The following is a 15,155-nucleotide window of genomic DNA, read 5'->3' on the forward strand; positions in this document are numbered from 1 at the left end:
ATTATAGTCTTGTTAGTCTGCCCAGCTTTAATGGTAAGTACATTCTTTTAAAAGAAAATAGTCTAACCGCTCTCTGTTCAGGTAACGTTAGTTATATATTATTAATTATATTTAGGCCTAATCAACATTTTTGGATTTGCAGAGCAGATTAATACTGTTAACTGTTGAGTGTTATTATTAGTAGAATAATGTAAAACTTCAGTGACATATTTGTCAGACTATAGGTTTGTAGACGTAGCCCTCTGAAATGCTTAATGCTTTTGCAATACTGATATGTCCTTTTAAGTCTTTTGACTGGCCTGATTATTTCTCAGTTGTTAAGAGATATATTTATTTATTTTTAGACATTTTTATGTGATTTGTTTGAGATATTAAACCCACTCGATAATATAAAATCAGGTTGATCAACACTGTTGATTAAATTATGGCTCTGTAGAAACAGCTGACCTGCGTTGTGTCTTCTACAGATGGTTCCAGTGCTCCTGAACATACCTTTGGCCACAGTGTTCGTCCTGAGCTGCATGTATGCCGTGCCGCTGCAGGGCCAGAAGCCGGGTCAGGTGGACCCCCTGACGGCCCACCGGGTGAACCCGCAGTGCTGGGACTCCTCCTCGGCGCTGCTGCTTGAAATGCGCTCCCCGAGGATCGCTGACACGGTGCCCGCCTTCTGGGACCTGATGGTGTTCCTCAGGTCGTCAGAAAACAGCAAACACACGGCGCTGTTCTGGGACCTGGCCCGAGTCTTTTGGGACATCTATGTGGACTGCGTGCTGTCCAGGAGTCACGGCCTGGGACGGAGGCACATCACCGCTGTACACTCCCTCTTTACTGACAGTAAGTGTTCAACCACACACACACACACACACACACACACATCTGTCAGATAAGAGAGGGTATTCATCTCAGAGTTACAGCTCATAAATGACTGTTCGTATCAATGTTAGTCTAGGTTTATCATCATTATTATTATTGTTGTTGTTGTTGTTGTTGTTGTTGTTGTTATCATCTACTGGGTGTAACGTAAGTATGTTTACTCAAGCACTATATTTTGAGTTAATTGTACTACACTTCAATATTTCCCTTTTATGCTACTTTTGTACTTTGCTTACTTCTATACACTGTACTATGTTTATTTTACAGCTTAGTTGTTATAAGTTACAGATTGTACCTGTGATGAACTTATAAAATATGGTGCACAGGATATAAAGTAGGTCAAATGAACTAAACCAAAGATGCTATTTACCCACTGACACTATATATCTCATCCACACACAAGACAATAAATACCCTTTCTCTGGATTTTCTCTTTTATTTTTGAAGACAGAAAGTTTTTAACTTAGTACTGTTCTTTCTAAATTCCTAATTGGAGCCTATCATATCCTTAACATCTGAAAAAATAAGATTCTTTGAAAATATTTTTGCTCCAACTGCTGCCATAAATTTGGGGCAAAACACTTATTTTGTGTATCAAGAAATATAAAATCAAAGTCCAGATTTCCACACATAAAAGTCATTGCATGCTCCTCATGAAATGATTGTGACAATGTGATTGATTCTTGACAGATAAAGTGTATATCTTCTCAAAACAAAATTGGTAACTGGGACTCAGTGTGTAATCATTGCACCTGGTCAATGGTGATTACTGATGTGTATAAATAGGAATAAAAAGAGGAATGTGTCTGAAAAAAATGTTCCACCTTTATGGGCAACAGTGTAAGGGCAGACATGGTCCTTGTTTTGAGAGAAGTAGAGCAATAGAGTTGCCTTCTCTTTTTGAAGATGGTGGAACTGTGTTAAGATCCTGAGGCAAGGCACCTTAAACCTAAATCAAGAGAGTGATAATCTCACATTGCATTGATGAGCCTTTGGTGATGCAGTAGACCTCATCAGTTGAGGAATGAGAATACCTGTTTCACATCCCTGAAGTATCATGTGACCTTTGACTCAGGTCTTTGTGGCCTTGCTTTGTTTTATCACGAATGTATCTGGCTCTGTATTTTTCTGTATGTGCTTGTGTGTGTGTGTGTCCTTCACAGAGTCCTTCAGGTTCAACAGCTCAGGTGTGAACTCCCAGTCATGGCTCAGTGTCAGAGTGAGGCGCAGAGGACACATCAAGACCCTGAAGACCAGGCCCAAATCAAACACACACCACCACAAATAGTTACAGAAAGATTTTCAAGTTTATAGTCTTTATCAGTGTTTTCTTGCCTTCTGAAAAACAATACATGCTGCCCTACAAAGCCAAAATTCAGTAACTACATATTTATGGTAAAAAAAAAAAAATTAAAAAAAAGTGTAAAAAGACCTGAAATGTATATATATAAACATATACCACCACTTTATTTTTTCTGTAGTAACTGCTCTCTGCCTTTGTAGGGCAGCATGGCTCTCAGTAGTGACTTCTGTTGATTTAATGTTAATGCACAATAAAGTGTGCTGATGAATGAAAATACTGGACAGGACTGAAGCTTCAGTTGACATCATTATTTTCTCTATCAGCACACCTTGAAGTGTATTATCACTTTATATCACAACCACTTCCCAAAGGAAAAAGAAGGCTGATTTGACTTGAAATTGTTGTCTGTTCTTTATTGTTTGTGTGTACTTTATTTTAATCCTCTCATCCAGGCACACTGCATGAATAACAGTACTGTTCCCATGGTTACCTGCAGTTTAATACACCTTGCACATCGATTCAAAACTGATTTATCTGTATGCTTATTATAAGCACAATAAATTAATGTGTTATGGCTGTGAGTTGTTTATCCACGACTACCCAGTCAGCAAATTCCACATAAAATGAATAAAACAGTGACCAAACTGTGGTGCACATGTGGTGAGAGATGACAGCCAAATGAAGCTAAAGCTAAAACATCCTATGAATAGCTGATGCAGCCCAAATGTGGTTACTGTGCAGAATGCTTGTGAAGCATGGCTGACTAACCAAACCCTGAATTTAACCCACACAGTCAGACTATTCTTTAGTTATATCACTGTAAGTCTGTTTCATAATAATTTTCCTCCTAATTTTCCCAAACGTTTCCTATAGAGAACTCTGTATGCTGGCACTAACCATAGGTAAAGTTAAAGACAGCCTTCAGTCAGTACAACCTGAATGAAATCAACTCAGATAATCGCTGTGCAGCATATGATAAACAGTGAGTCTTTTATTCAAAGCACTGCAGGTCAGCTGAGCTCGAGTTTCTGAGCTATCGTCACCAGCACATCTAGAGGCCGTGTGCTGCAATTTTGTCAGCCAGTGACCCTGTGGTTTGAACAAACAAAATCTGTCGAGATCGTGGATGCATTTCAAGATCCATGATCGAGATGTGTCGTGCTTGTCGTCGCTCCCCTAAGTGTTTCACACGGGTGGGCCTTCAAGTCTCTGAGACAGCGCTGCGTCACTGTGCTGCCTTTCCCTTTTACTTTCACGTTTGGACGCTACTTCCTCCTCTGTGAACTTTATGTGAAACTCGTGTCCGCGACTCGAAACACAATATTTCGGTAGTGTACTATTGCCTACAGCACTACGGGTATGTAGACGGCTAATATCCAGACCTGCTAAACTCCTCTCCAAAAAGGTAACACCGTGGACATGTTTGGGTTGAGTAGAAAAAATAATGTGTGATAATGTGTGATAATGCTACTGTCGAGTTACAACATTCATTTTGTTCTTCCAGTGGTAACGTGCAGACAAACTGGCTAAAAGATAAAAAGATGTTATCGACACTATGTGTGATCAATATCATTATATCAGATTGTGGATATTAAGTAAATACTGTAAATGAGGAAGTAATGACTAATATGACGTTCTGCATGGTATTAGACCAGAGGAAGCTGATGTCTGGGAGGGTTCATCTTGTTTTAGCACAGGAAATGGATTTTCAGAGGCTGCTGTTAGAGGTGGGGAAGGCCCTGTGCAAGGACGAGGTAAAAGCTCTAGCTTTTCTCTGCACCGACCTCCTGGGCCAAAGCCTGACCTCTGTGGAGTTGGCCAGCGACCTCTTCTCTCGCCTGGCAGATCATGACCACCTCTCACCCGAGCAGCCACACCTGTTGCCTGAACTTCTCCTCACCATACATCGCAACCGTCTGGTCCGGGACCTCAATCTCACTGACCCTGAGTTTACAACCAGGACCTTCATCTCTCCTTACAGGTGGACTGCCCATATTTTACTATTATTAACTAAATTATCAAGTATGATTTTGTTTATAGGAAACTCTTGGAAAACACTTGTCCATTTTGATTCAGAGACATGTTTTTATTTGATAGATAAATATACTTCATTGATAGGGATCAGTTCTTGGTATTGACCAAAATCCCACATGTAGGTACTGAAGATGTGGGATTGTTGCATCTTAATTAGTCAATGTAATCGAAGATGAGGTCAGAATCGCAACACACTATGGCGACCTATGGCCATTAAAGCACCAGGCCTGCTCTGACAGCACATCACTTTTTTACTTTTATTTTTCTCTTATTCCAGGAAGCTGCTGTACAACCTGTCTGAGGAGATTACAGATAATGACTTGAAGCAACTGAAGTTCTTGTTGAACAAAACACTCCCACGAAGAAAACTGGAGGAAAATGTTGTGAGTGCCTCTTCAGACTGTCAATGTTTGAAACCCAGAGAAGAGTCAGATGTAAAGTTGTGTATAGCGTGTGTGTTTACGTGTTTACTACCTTATGATAAGATTAAGTTTTAAGTGTATATTTCAGACCACGCTGGAAGTCTTCCTGGAGATGGAGCACATGGACCTCCTCAGTGACACTAATTTAAACGAACTGGAGAAAATTATTGCGTCAGTCTGTCCCATGTTGAAAGAAAAGATCAACCAGTTCAAAGCACGGCCGGGTAAGTTACAGATATTACCTGCAACAACAAATGTAGGAATGAGGCCACAAAAGCAGACATTAGAGACAGCAGGCAAACAAGAGGAAAGAGGGAAAAGAGATAAGAAAATGATGTTTATCAGTAAATCTTTCTTGCTGAAAATAATTAACATCAAACTTTGATGTTATTTTTACTGTGTGCTGGTTAGTCTGTATGTAAATCACATGACTATTGTTTGCTTGTGTCATTTTCTTTTATTGCACTTTCTCAAACCATCATTAAAGCTCAAGAGACGAGTCGACCAATGTCTATGTCTTACCATCCTGAGCCAAACCAGGTACATACTGCTTTGAATCTGTCTAAGTAGCACTGAAAGAGTCTTTACCACAATAATATCATCACGTCACTGCAGTGTCATGTGCCATGTTTGTATTCTGTCTGTTTGTGCTCTTTATCAGGCTACTCAAACTTTAAATGCTGAAAGGACTACCTCACATGAAAGATCAGGTAAACTAAGATATGATAGCATGTCTCATCCTCCAAGTGTTGTATATGTAAATGTGTTCACTGCCCTCACAGTGAACGTGTTATAGTTTAAACTATTTTCGTTGAGAATTAGATTTCTAATGACCTTTTTTCCTTCTTCTTTGAAGCGCTGCTATTTTTGTCCCAGGTGAGAAATTGTCATAATTGACACACATTTTTATGACAATGAAACAAATTGTGACATTCTTTTTTAATTTATCTTGTGTCCCACATAGTGTTCCCAGTGTTCTTCCAACACATCTGTGGGTGAGTTGAGTTGAATCTGTTGTTTTGCAACTGAAACTTTGCAAAAGTACAAGTCTTCTGAATCCTCTTTTCTTACTTTACTAGATGTTCCAGATGAGTGTGGAGCCCTTTTTTCTGGACTGAGTGTTTCAAGCACTGAAAATAGAAACTTTTGCTGTTGTAAGTATTTCCCATAATGAGCTATTGTGACAAAACGTGAGAGACCTTTTAATTCTTTATTAATTTAAAATAAATTCTAAATTTAATTCTAATTTTTTTCTTTTTATTTTTGCGGAAAATTATTGCCCTTCAACCCTGCCATCATCTCTGTCATAGTTAAAAGTGATGACTTTGGATTTTTGCCACCTCAAGGAAACGAGGCCTCCTCTGAAAGGGAGACGTCTCAGACCACAGACACAAACAATGAGGTGTGTGAGTTGATTCCTCTTATATGTGCTCAGAGCTCAAGTATCACCTTGCAAAATGGACCACTTCCCCAGTCCTGGACCCTGCATGTTTTATCTACAGCTGTACATGTACAGTGCATTAAAGTATTTCAAGAGCAAGTACTACACTAAATCAGGCATTAAATTATTTTATCTGGATTTATCTTTATAGGTTTTGGGAATATATCCCATGACTTCAGCAAGGAGAGGTATCTGCCTGATAGTTAACAACTACAGGTTCAGTAAACCCACTCTCAAGGACCGAGTGGGGACCATGATTGATGAAAGTAAGCTTATATTAAATGAATCTTGGAATAAATCAGGCATTTATTCCAGTGGGCATACTATTGCACCTTTACATGTGTTTATATTTATCCTTCTATCTTCCAGAGCGCCTGCAGGTTGTGTTTGAATGGCTCGGCTTTCAGATCGAGATACAGCACGACTGTACAAGCAAAGAGATGCTGTCTGTGTTGCAGGAGCTCGGCAGGAGAGACCACAAGCAGATGGACTGTGTGGTATGCTGTATTCTCAGTCATGGGCAGGAAAGAGGCGTGTACGGTGTGGACAGCGACACCGTCAAGATCAAACAGCTGATGGAACCTCTGAATGGATTAAACTGTCCCACTTTGGCAGGAAAACCCAAGCTGTTTTTCATTCAGGCTTGCCAGGGCACCAATGAGCAAAAGGCCGTCTATGTCGAGACTGACGGTCCTGCTTGCGATTTTGTTTATAGTGATGCTATTACAGCGAAAGACTCCATCCCATCTGATGCTGATTTCCTGCTGGCAATGGCCACTGTTCCTTCTTTCATATCCTTCAGAGACAAGAAGAATGGCACCTGGTTTATCCACTCGTTGTACCAAAACCTTCTCCAGATGGTTCCCGGGTTAGTGAAACCCAATATCAGCTGTTGGGTGATTTACAGGAGTATTGTAAAAATTGCAGTTCTTACTACCTACTTATTAAGCATTTCAATTTTGTTTCTTTAGGCTTACATGGAGAAATACTGAAAATATATACAATACATATTCTACTTTTTACTGCATTTACTAAACAGCTAATGTTACTTTTCAGAACAGTAACTATTGTCATGTCAATAATAGTAATTCAGCAATATACCACTGTCAGAGGTTTTGATGCCTGAATAGAATAATTAATTCATTAATTCTAAGTTGGTGGTTATTTTAAGCTACCATCTCACTGTATCTTTTACTTTTCCCAGGGGGGTTGACCTCGTGTCCATCCTGACAAAGGTCAATGCGGATGTTAGCCAGAAGACTGACAAAACGGGCGAAAAAAAGCAGATGCCTCAGATCGCCTCCTCACTCAGGAAGAAAGTGGTCTTCCCGGTCCCTAGAGCCTCTCCTCCCATGCTGTCGTCTGATTGATCAAAAAACTGTTTACAATTTTATATCTGCTGTTGAAAGCCTTATCCAACTGTGTTTATATTTTTGTGATGATACCTGAGCCAGCAGCCATTTGCTGATGAAGACGGGGAGATGTGGTTGAAAACTTGAAAGTGAAACCATTAGTTGAGGTGATTTTGTCACACAATATTTTTCGAGGTTCGTATGAGACTGTCATAGTTCGTGTGATACTGTGTAACACTGCCAAAATTATGCACTTGTACTTGATTTTTAATGTTTGTGGTTACAAACTTTACAAACAAATCATGCACATCAATTCAGGAGTAGAGCCAACATCACAGTCTTTACTTACTTTACTTTTCAGTTTTTTATATGTACTTTCAAACTTCAATATTTTACGGATACAATTGGCCAGTATTTTCTGGAACATCTACCACAGTAGTGGGTATATTCTTCAAAATGTGACTGTATTATTGTCATCATCGTCATTTAATACAACTGTGTTGCACATCAGAAATCCATGAAATCTTTGAAGCAGTTCAGAAATGTTTCATTTCATTGAGAAAAAAATCCTAATTTGATCACTTGTTTGCTCTGTTTATATGGATGTATTAAAAATGCGCCCTTTAAAATGTAATCTGTTACAGTCTGTTACATTCATAACTTGCTGTGTCTTCAATGCAGCAGTTCAGTGAACACCTTAAATTGACCACAATGCCACAAATTTGCATAAAGGTTGAAACAGAATCTAGTGAATAGTTCCTGACACAGTTATTTGATTAATATTAGCTAGTTTTAGTTTTTCAAATGTGGAGAGTTGCTGCTTTTCTTTGTTTTATATCAATGTAAAATAAATATCTTTGGGTGTTAATGTTCCCTGGTGTTGGCAGGGAGGCTGCTCTGCAGAAATATATCACCAGCTCTTTGGTTTTTATTTTAGATGTTTATCTTTAATTTAAACTGAATATCTAATCTTTGTGTAACTCCAGATATCCTCCTTGCAATATGCAGCAAGTTTTTTTAATATGTGGTAGTTTATGTGATTTGTGCAGTGTCTTATCTTTTTATATTCAGTTTGTAATTTTGTGCACCGATGCTGCGTCTGGCGCATGGCTGTACCCTAGATCTTATGTCTAAGGCTTCTCTCCGTCTTTCCGGTGAATGTATTTTAAGACCAATCAGAGGCGGTTGCTGGGCAGACCAGAAAGGACCGGCCAATCAGCGTTATTCTGCCAATGTTAGCTGACGTATGTCGTTATTAACCTCGACGTATCTCGTCATTGGCCACGACCTTCTGTGGGAGGAGCGCAGAGAGGCGGAGAAAGGAAGTCGGAAAACACATTTAAGCCAAGTTTGAATCGTTGCTTCTGTTTGCTCGTACTGTGAGAAAACACGAGCAGGTCTGGATACTGAAACAAACTCTGGAGCTGCTTTTTTGTTGCTCTGGTGTGAGACTGGACGCTGAACTCACCTGCGGCTTGAAGGTAAGGCTAACATTTAGCGGCTAGCGTTAGAAGCGTTAGAGCGTTAGAAAGCGCCTTTATGGTCACTCAAGGACATTGTACAATATACAATAATCAATAAAACAACGATGGATAAAATCAACCAACAGTTAGAAAAATGTAGGACGTGAAGTTGCAGTAGGAATGGTTGCAGTGAATGGGCTATCTTGAACAGATGAGTTTTGAGTCGGATTTGAAAACAGGAAGAGAGTCACTGTTTCGGAGGGCTGGTGGCAGAGAGTTCCAGAGCCGGGGGCAGAGCGGCTGAAAGAAAATGGGAAAGAAAGGTACCTGATTCTTATTTTGGGGATAAATCTATGTATTTTTGGAACATATATTTTCTTTCTAATTATGAGGGGAAACAGATTGAGGTGAGATTAGTTCTTAATAATTCGTTGTTGCATTTTTTTGTCTAAGAAGCAGTGTCCATCTATAACAGAATGTATGTAAGGGTTGCTGTGATTCATAGAATCATTGCTAGTGGGATAACCTGAATTACAGAAGTAAAGTGCCTCCTAGAGCAAACAAGGTTGTATTTTTCGATGAAATCATATGTTAAAACAGTACCACAATTAACTAATAAGTGTATAATTGACCAGATACACAAAGAGGTATGTGTCCTTATTATTAATGTTAGTAACAGTGTTATTGTTTAAATCCTTGGTATTTAATGAGATTATTGAATACAATAATAAATGAATCAATAATACTGATTGTGTCTATAAATTGCAAGAAAATTGTACTAAATATAATATTTAAAAATTCAAAATAGTTGTCAGTTAATTTTCTGCCTGTGGACTGAAGTACAGTGGTGGGAAAAAAGTTTCCGGACACCCTCAAAAATTTTGCACAATCTCAAATATTATCATGAAATGTTTGGGGAAAAATCTTTTTTGTGTTTCAAAAGGTGTGGCTACATAATACAGACACAAACAAATACAAATTATATTTTGTTGTTTATTGTTTACAAGAAAAACTAACAAAACTAAATTATTGACAGTTCTCAACATTGTCCATATCAAAGTCAACAAATAACAGAGAATGTGTTCAAAACTGAACAAAAAATAAACAAACCATCACATCATCAAATTAATATTTAGTAGTCCTGCCATTAGCACGCAGTAGAGCTCTAATCCTGGCTGGCATGTTCCCCACAAGCCTTTCACACTATTGAGAGGTAATCTTGTCCCAGTCTTCTTGAATTACTACTTTTAATTTTACTACATTCTTTGGTTTACACTTTGAAACAGACCTTTTGATAATCCACCACAGATTTCCAATGGGGCTCATGTCCGGGGATTGAGCTGGCCACTCTAAGACCTGGATACAGTGCTCCAGCAGCCAAGTTCTACTGGCCTTGGATGTGTGGCAAGGGGCATTATCTTGTTGAAACATCCAGTTTTGACCTCGATGAAACAGTGCACGTGCAGAAGGGAGCATGTGGGTTTTGAAAATGGTACAATACTTGGCAGTTTAATGTGCCATCACAGACAGTGAGATGACCAACACCAGCAGCACTCATGCATCCCCAAACCATGATACTGCCTCTACCATGCTTGACAGTAGGTACTGTACATGCTGGAGATAATGCTTTGCCTGGCCTTTTGTGTACCCTCACATTATCAGGAGGAGGATAAAGCTGGAAACTGGACTCATCTGACCACCAAATCTTTTTCCAATTCCTGGCTGTCCAGTTCTTGTGTGCTTGGGCTCAACAACGCCTGTGTCTCTCTTTGATCAGGGGCTTCTTGACAGCCTTGTAGGATCTTAAGCCATGATCTAAAAGTCAGCCATATACAGTGTGGGTGGAACACTGGACACCAGTTTGGTTTGACCACTGCTGCTGAAGCTCCTGTGGTGTCATTCAGTGGTTTTTCCTGCACATGCGGATCAGGATGTGTTCATTTCTTGCTGAAGAAACCCTTGGACGCCCAGATCTTGGTTTGTCTCCCAAGCTGTTGGTTCGTCTGTATTTCTGCAGAGTGTATCCAACAGCTGAAGGACTGCATATGCACTTCCTGGCCATCTGGCAGCAGCTGTACCCTTCCTGGCTGAGAATCTGTATCTTCAGGCATGTTTCCTGCGTTAGGTTCCTTGTTTTAGCCATTTTTGTCTCTGAGGAACTTTCAAATGTGCTGGCTTTATGTAGACACGAAGCACAGCAACAAAAATTGTGTCTTTTAATAAAAAGCAAAACCTTCATTAGTGGATCACTGGTACCAAAATGACCGAACACTCAGAATTTCTTATGTATTTTTATGGAACCAATCAATTTTAAGTTTTTAATGGCTTTTTTAGGATTTGTTTAGTATTTTGGCTGTGTACTAAAAGAAATTGCACTTGAAGACCTAAGAGTGATTCTTAATGCAATATTTCACAAATGCATGGGGTGTCTTTTTTCCACCACTGTATAATTAAAAATAGCTTAGTTTAAACCCTGCTTTCACAAACTTGCTGAAGTGAAAGTTTTTATTATGCAGTTCACGGTAATATAAATTATTCTTCCTGTGATTAGCTGACAGACAATTAGAAATTTAAGATAATCATTTATGTTAAATTTTCCCATATATTTATTGTTATTCTGTGATTCTTAAAAATGTGATGCTTTTTCTAGTCATACTGTATGTGATAGTAAACAACCCATTTTCTGAGACACCTCTAATGTTGGTTGTAATTTTGAATATTTAACTGTGTTTTCATGGTTAAAATGTTGATGTGGAATAAATAGTAGTGTATTGATCATTTTCCTTTTTTCTCTTTGATTTCCTCCAGGTGTCACCACTTCATCCACGACATCGTCTGCGATCGCCAAGATGTCATGCATGATTGCAGAGACGTGGTCCATGATTGGAGACATTGTCCATGCTTCTTAGAGAACTTGTGCAAGAATCGGTGGAGACTGGGGTCACTGATTCGATGGTATCGCCTGTGCTCATGGAGACATTGTCTGATCACGGAGACACCGTTTATGATCTCAGAGACATCATCCATGATCACAAAGACATTGTCAGTGCTCGCAGAGACATTGTCCATAATCTCAGAGACAATGTCCACGATCACAGAGACATTGTCCACGATCGCAGAGAATCGTCATACAGTGAAGAAGTTCTTTGAGACCAGGACTGAGGCCTCCAGGTAATTCACAAACATCCATCCATCCATCTATTATCTATACCGCTTATCTGTTAAGGGTTGCGGGGGGGCTGGAGCCTATCCCATCTCATATCCTATCTCATTGGGCGAGAGACACCCTGTACGGATAATTGACAAACAGCTTTACTAAACTATCCAACACAGAGAACTGACATTAAATTGTTTGTGCTCAGTATTCAGTATATCAGAAAAGTGTAATAATATAAGTAATCTGCAATATAAAAATAATATATAAGTAATCTGAATTGATAGAAGTAACGTAAAAGTATTTAGCAATATCAGAAGTAAGATGTAATAGTCAAAGTAATCTGTTACTAGATGTGGTTTGCAACAGTAAAAGTTATTATGCAGAAGTAATAGTAATCCAAAATAGAAGTAAAAATGTCATAATATAGTAAACCATCAAAAATTTTAAAAATGTCATAGTATAGTAAGGCATGTAAAACCATTAAATGTTGTGGTTCAGCAGTAATGTTGAATATTTATATCTGCATTTTCATGGTTAAACTGTTGACGAGGAATAGGTATTAGTGTATTGATCATTTTCCTTTGTATGTTTCTCTTTGGATTTCCTTCAGGGGTCACCACTTTGTCCATGACATCATCCACGGTCACAGAGACATGATCAGAGAGACATTGTTGAGGATGAGGGAGACATTGTCGACGACTCTGTCCCCGATTTGACAGCATTGTCTGCAATCAGTGAGACATTTAGTTGATCACAGAGACTTTCTCCATAATCTCAGAGACATTGTCTGCGATCACAGAGACATTGTCCATGATCACAGGGACCTTGTCCATGATCACAGAGAGTCTTTGTGCAATGAAGAAGTTCTTGGAGACCAGGACAGAGGCCTCCAGATAATTCACAACAGCTTTACATCTACTGTCCAATACAGAGCACTGACATTAAATTCTATATCTTCAGTAATTTTGAATATTGAATATTGAATATTGAATATTTGTCATAAAAAAGACTTCTCTCATTATTAAAGTTTATTTACATAGTTCATGAATGTACAGTTCAAAGAAAATGAAGAATTTAATCTCTCTCGCCCTCCCCCTCCCTCTCTCTCCCTCTGTCGCTCTCCCTCTCACTCTTCGTCTCTCTCCCTCGCTCTCTTTATCTTTCTAATTCTTATGCTTTTGCTCTGTCTGCCTCCCTCTCTCTCCCTGTCTCTTTGTCTTGTTCTCTCTTCCTTTCTCTCTCACTCTTCATGCTTTTTGTCTCCCCCTTTTTCTTGCACACTTTCTCTCCTTTTCTCTTTGTCTCTCTATGTCTCCCTTTCCCTCTCTATCTCCCTTTGTCTCTCCCTTTCTCATTAGTATAGTAAATCATAAAAATATGAAGAACTCATTCAGTTCAGTGTCACACTAGAAACTAATTTTGCTTCATTTTGGCTTATATCAACCAAGTTTAGTTCAAATTTTAACTGACTTTGGAGAAACAAACATTTCCATCCACTGCTGTTGTGTGAGTATCAGGAGCTGGTGGAGTCAGTTCTCCAGTAATAGCAGCAGCTTCTGTCTTTCTGTAGAAAGCAAATTTAACTCCTGGACTAGTTCTGAATGGTCCACGACCACTTAGTCCACGCTCTGGTGTCTTTGTTTTTGACGCCTTACTATACTATGACATTTACTGACTGTTTTTGACACTTGTTTGTTTTTACATTTTTCAATGTCTTACTATACTATGGCATCATTTGACACCTTACATTAAGTAGTAAGCAGTTTTGATGGTTTTTGATGCCTTACTATACTCTGAAATTTTTTGACTGTTTTTGATGCCTTACTACACTAGGATATTTTTAAAACTATTTTTGATGTCTTATGACATTTATTGACAGTTTTGATGGCTTATTATGCTGTGACATTTTCTGACCAGTTTTCTCACTTTACTATACTATGACATTTTTTGTCCGTTTTTGATGTCCTACTGTACTACGATGTTTATTGACAGTTTTTGATAGCTTACTATACTGTGACAATTTTTGAGCAGTTTTCATGCCTTACTATACTGTCATTTTTTGGCCAGTTTTCACACCTTACTATACTATGTCACTTTTTTGACAGTTTTTGACGGCTTACTGTACTATGACATTTTTTGGCCATTTTTGACCATTTTTGACGCCATACTGTACTATGACATTTTTGGGCCATTTTTGATGCCTTACTATACTATGACATTTTTTGGCCATTCTTGACCATTTTTAACCATTTTTGATGCCTTACTATACTATGACATTTTTTGGCCATTTTTGACCATTTTTGATGCCTTACTATACTATGATATTTTTTGGCCATTTCTGACCCCTTACTATGTTATGACATTTTTTGACCAGTTTTCACGCCTTACTACACAATGTCATTTTTTTTTTACCTTTTCTGACACCTTACTATACCATGACAATTTTGACTGTTTTTGATGTCTTAGTATAGATACCATTACATTTTTTGACAGTTTTAGGCGGCATACTATACTATGACATGTGGCTGATGAAAAAGGAACTATCTCGGAGCAGTAAAAGTCTTTTGTTTTCCACAGACACACACATATTCACACTTTCACAATCTTACAGTGTTTGTCAACCATCTTAAATCAATGTGTTTTCCGTTTCATTTTGGTATTTTTCTTTTTCAATCAGTGCAATATCAGTACTCAGATCCAATCTAATATTGTGTATATAGTGCTGTTTATACTGTTCATATTGTTTATACCTTTTTCCTATTGTTAGAATTTATTTTGTTTTATATCTTGTCATCTTACTCTCACTCAAATAAATACTTCTTAACACTGAATATTTGCCAGTTTGTTTATCATTGTATGAAAGTGGATATTTATAGCCAGAGGCCACTTGTAGAGATCAGGGTTAGGGTTAGGGTTACAGCTTTTAGCCAAGGGTTAAGGTTAGGCTACAGCTTTTAGCCAGAGGTTAGGGTTAGGGTTATGGCTTTTAGCCCCAATTATTACAAACTGCAAGTAGAGAATAGTTGGCATTTCTGCATTACAAAATCATTTTTCTGATATTAATGTGAAAAAAAAGAAAACTCAATAGGTAAGTTAGAAAATTTTATTCA

The 15,155-nt window shown here is 38.4% G+C and overlaps 2 protein-coding genes and 1 long non-coding RNA gene across 4 annotated transcripts; all 3 read left to right on the forward strand.

Moving 5' to 3' along the window:
* Positions 1 to 472: 472 nt before the first annotated feature.
* fam237a (family with sequence similarity 237 member A) lies at positions 473 to 3,250 on the forward strand. The gene is made up of 2 exons (XM_018673590.2): positions 473 to 834; positions 2,037 to 3,250. Exons 1-2 carry the CDS (start codon positions 522 to 524, stop codon positions 2,159 to 2,161), a joined length of 438 nt encoding a protein of 145 aa, XP_018529106.2. The 5' UTR covers positions 473 to 521; the 3' UTR covers positions 2,162 to 3,250.
* A 175-nt stretch (positions 3,251 to 3,425) lies between these two features.
* casp10 (caspase 10, apoptosis-related cysteine peptidase) lies at positions 3,426 to 8,059 on the forward strand. 2 transcript variants are annotated; one of them, XM_018673589.2, is made up of 13 exons: positions 3,426 to 3,581; positions 3,869 to 4,157; positions 4,488 to 4,593; positions 4,721 to 4,856; positions 5,120 to 5,172; positions 5,294 to 5,342; positions 5,489 to 5,508; positions 5,597 to 5,627; positions 5,712 to 5,786; positions 5,943 to 6,034; positions 6,225 to 6,339; positions 6,443 to 6,941; positions 7,278 to 8,059. In XM_018673589.2, the coding sequence occupies exons 2-13, from the start codon at positions 3,877 to 3,879 to the stop codon at positions 7,441 to 7,443; spliced, it is 1,623 nt and encodes a 540-aa protein (XP_018529105.1). In that variant the 5' UTR covers positions 3,426 to 3,581; positions 3,869 to 3,876; the 3' UTR covers positions 7,444 to 8,059. The 2 variants fall into 2 exon arrangements, with proteins under 2 accessions (XP_018529105.1, XP_050927210.1); XM_051071253.1 differs by having other exon boundaries at positions 3,445 to 3,581; positions 3,874 to 4,157.
* Positions 8,060 to 8,482: 423 nt separating this feature from the next.
* LOC127142565 (uncharacterized) lies at positions 8,483 to 14,876 on the forward strand. Its single transcript, XR_007813411.1, has 3 exons — positions 8,483 to 8,906; positions 11,697 to 12,059; positions 12,656 to 14,876. It is a non-coding gene; the product is annotated as an uncharacterized LOC127142565 (long non-coding RNA).
* The last annotated feature ends 279 nt before the right edge of the window (positions 14,877 to 15,155 follow it).

The sequence above is a fragment of the Lates calcarifer genome, linkage group LG1 (genome assembly GCF_001640805.2).
Source record: "Lates calcarifer isolate ASB-BC8 linkage group LG1, TLL_Latcal_v3, whole genome shotgun sequence".
NCBI classification, from domain to species: Eukaryota; Metazoa; Chordata; class Actinopteri; family Centropomidae; genus Lates; species Lates calcarifer.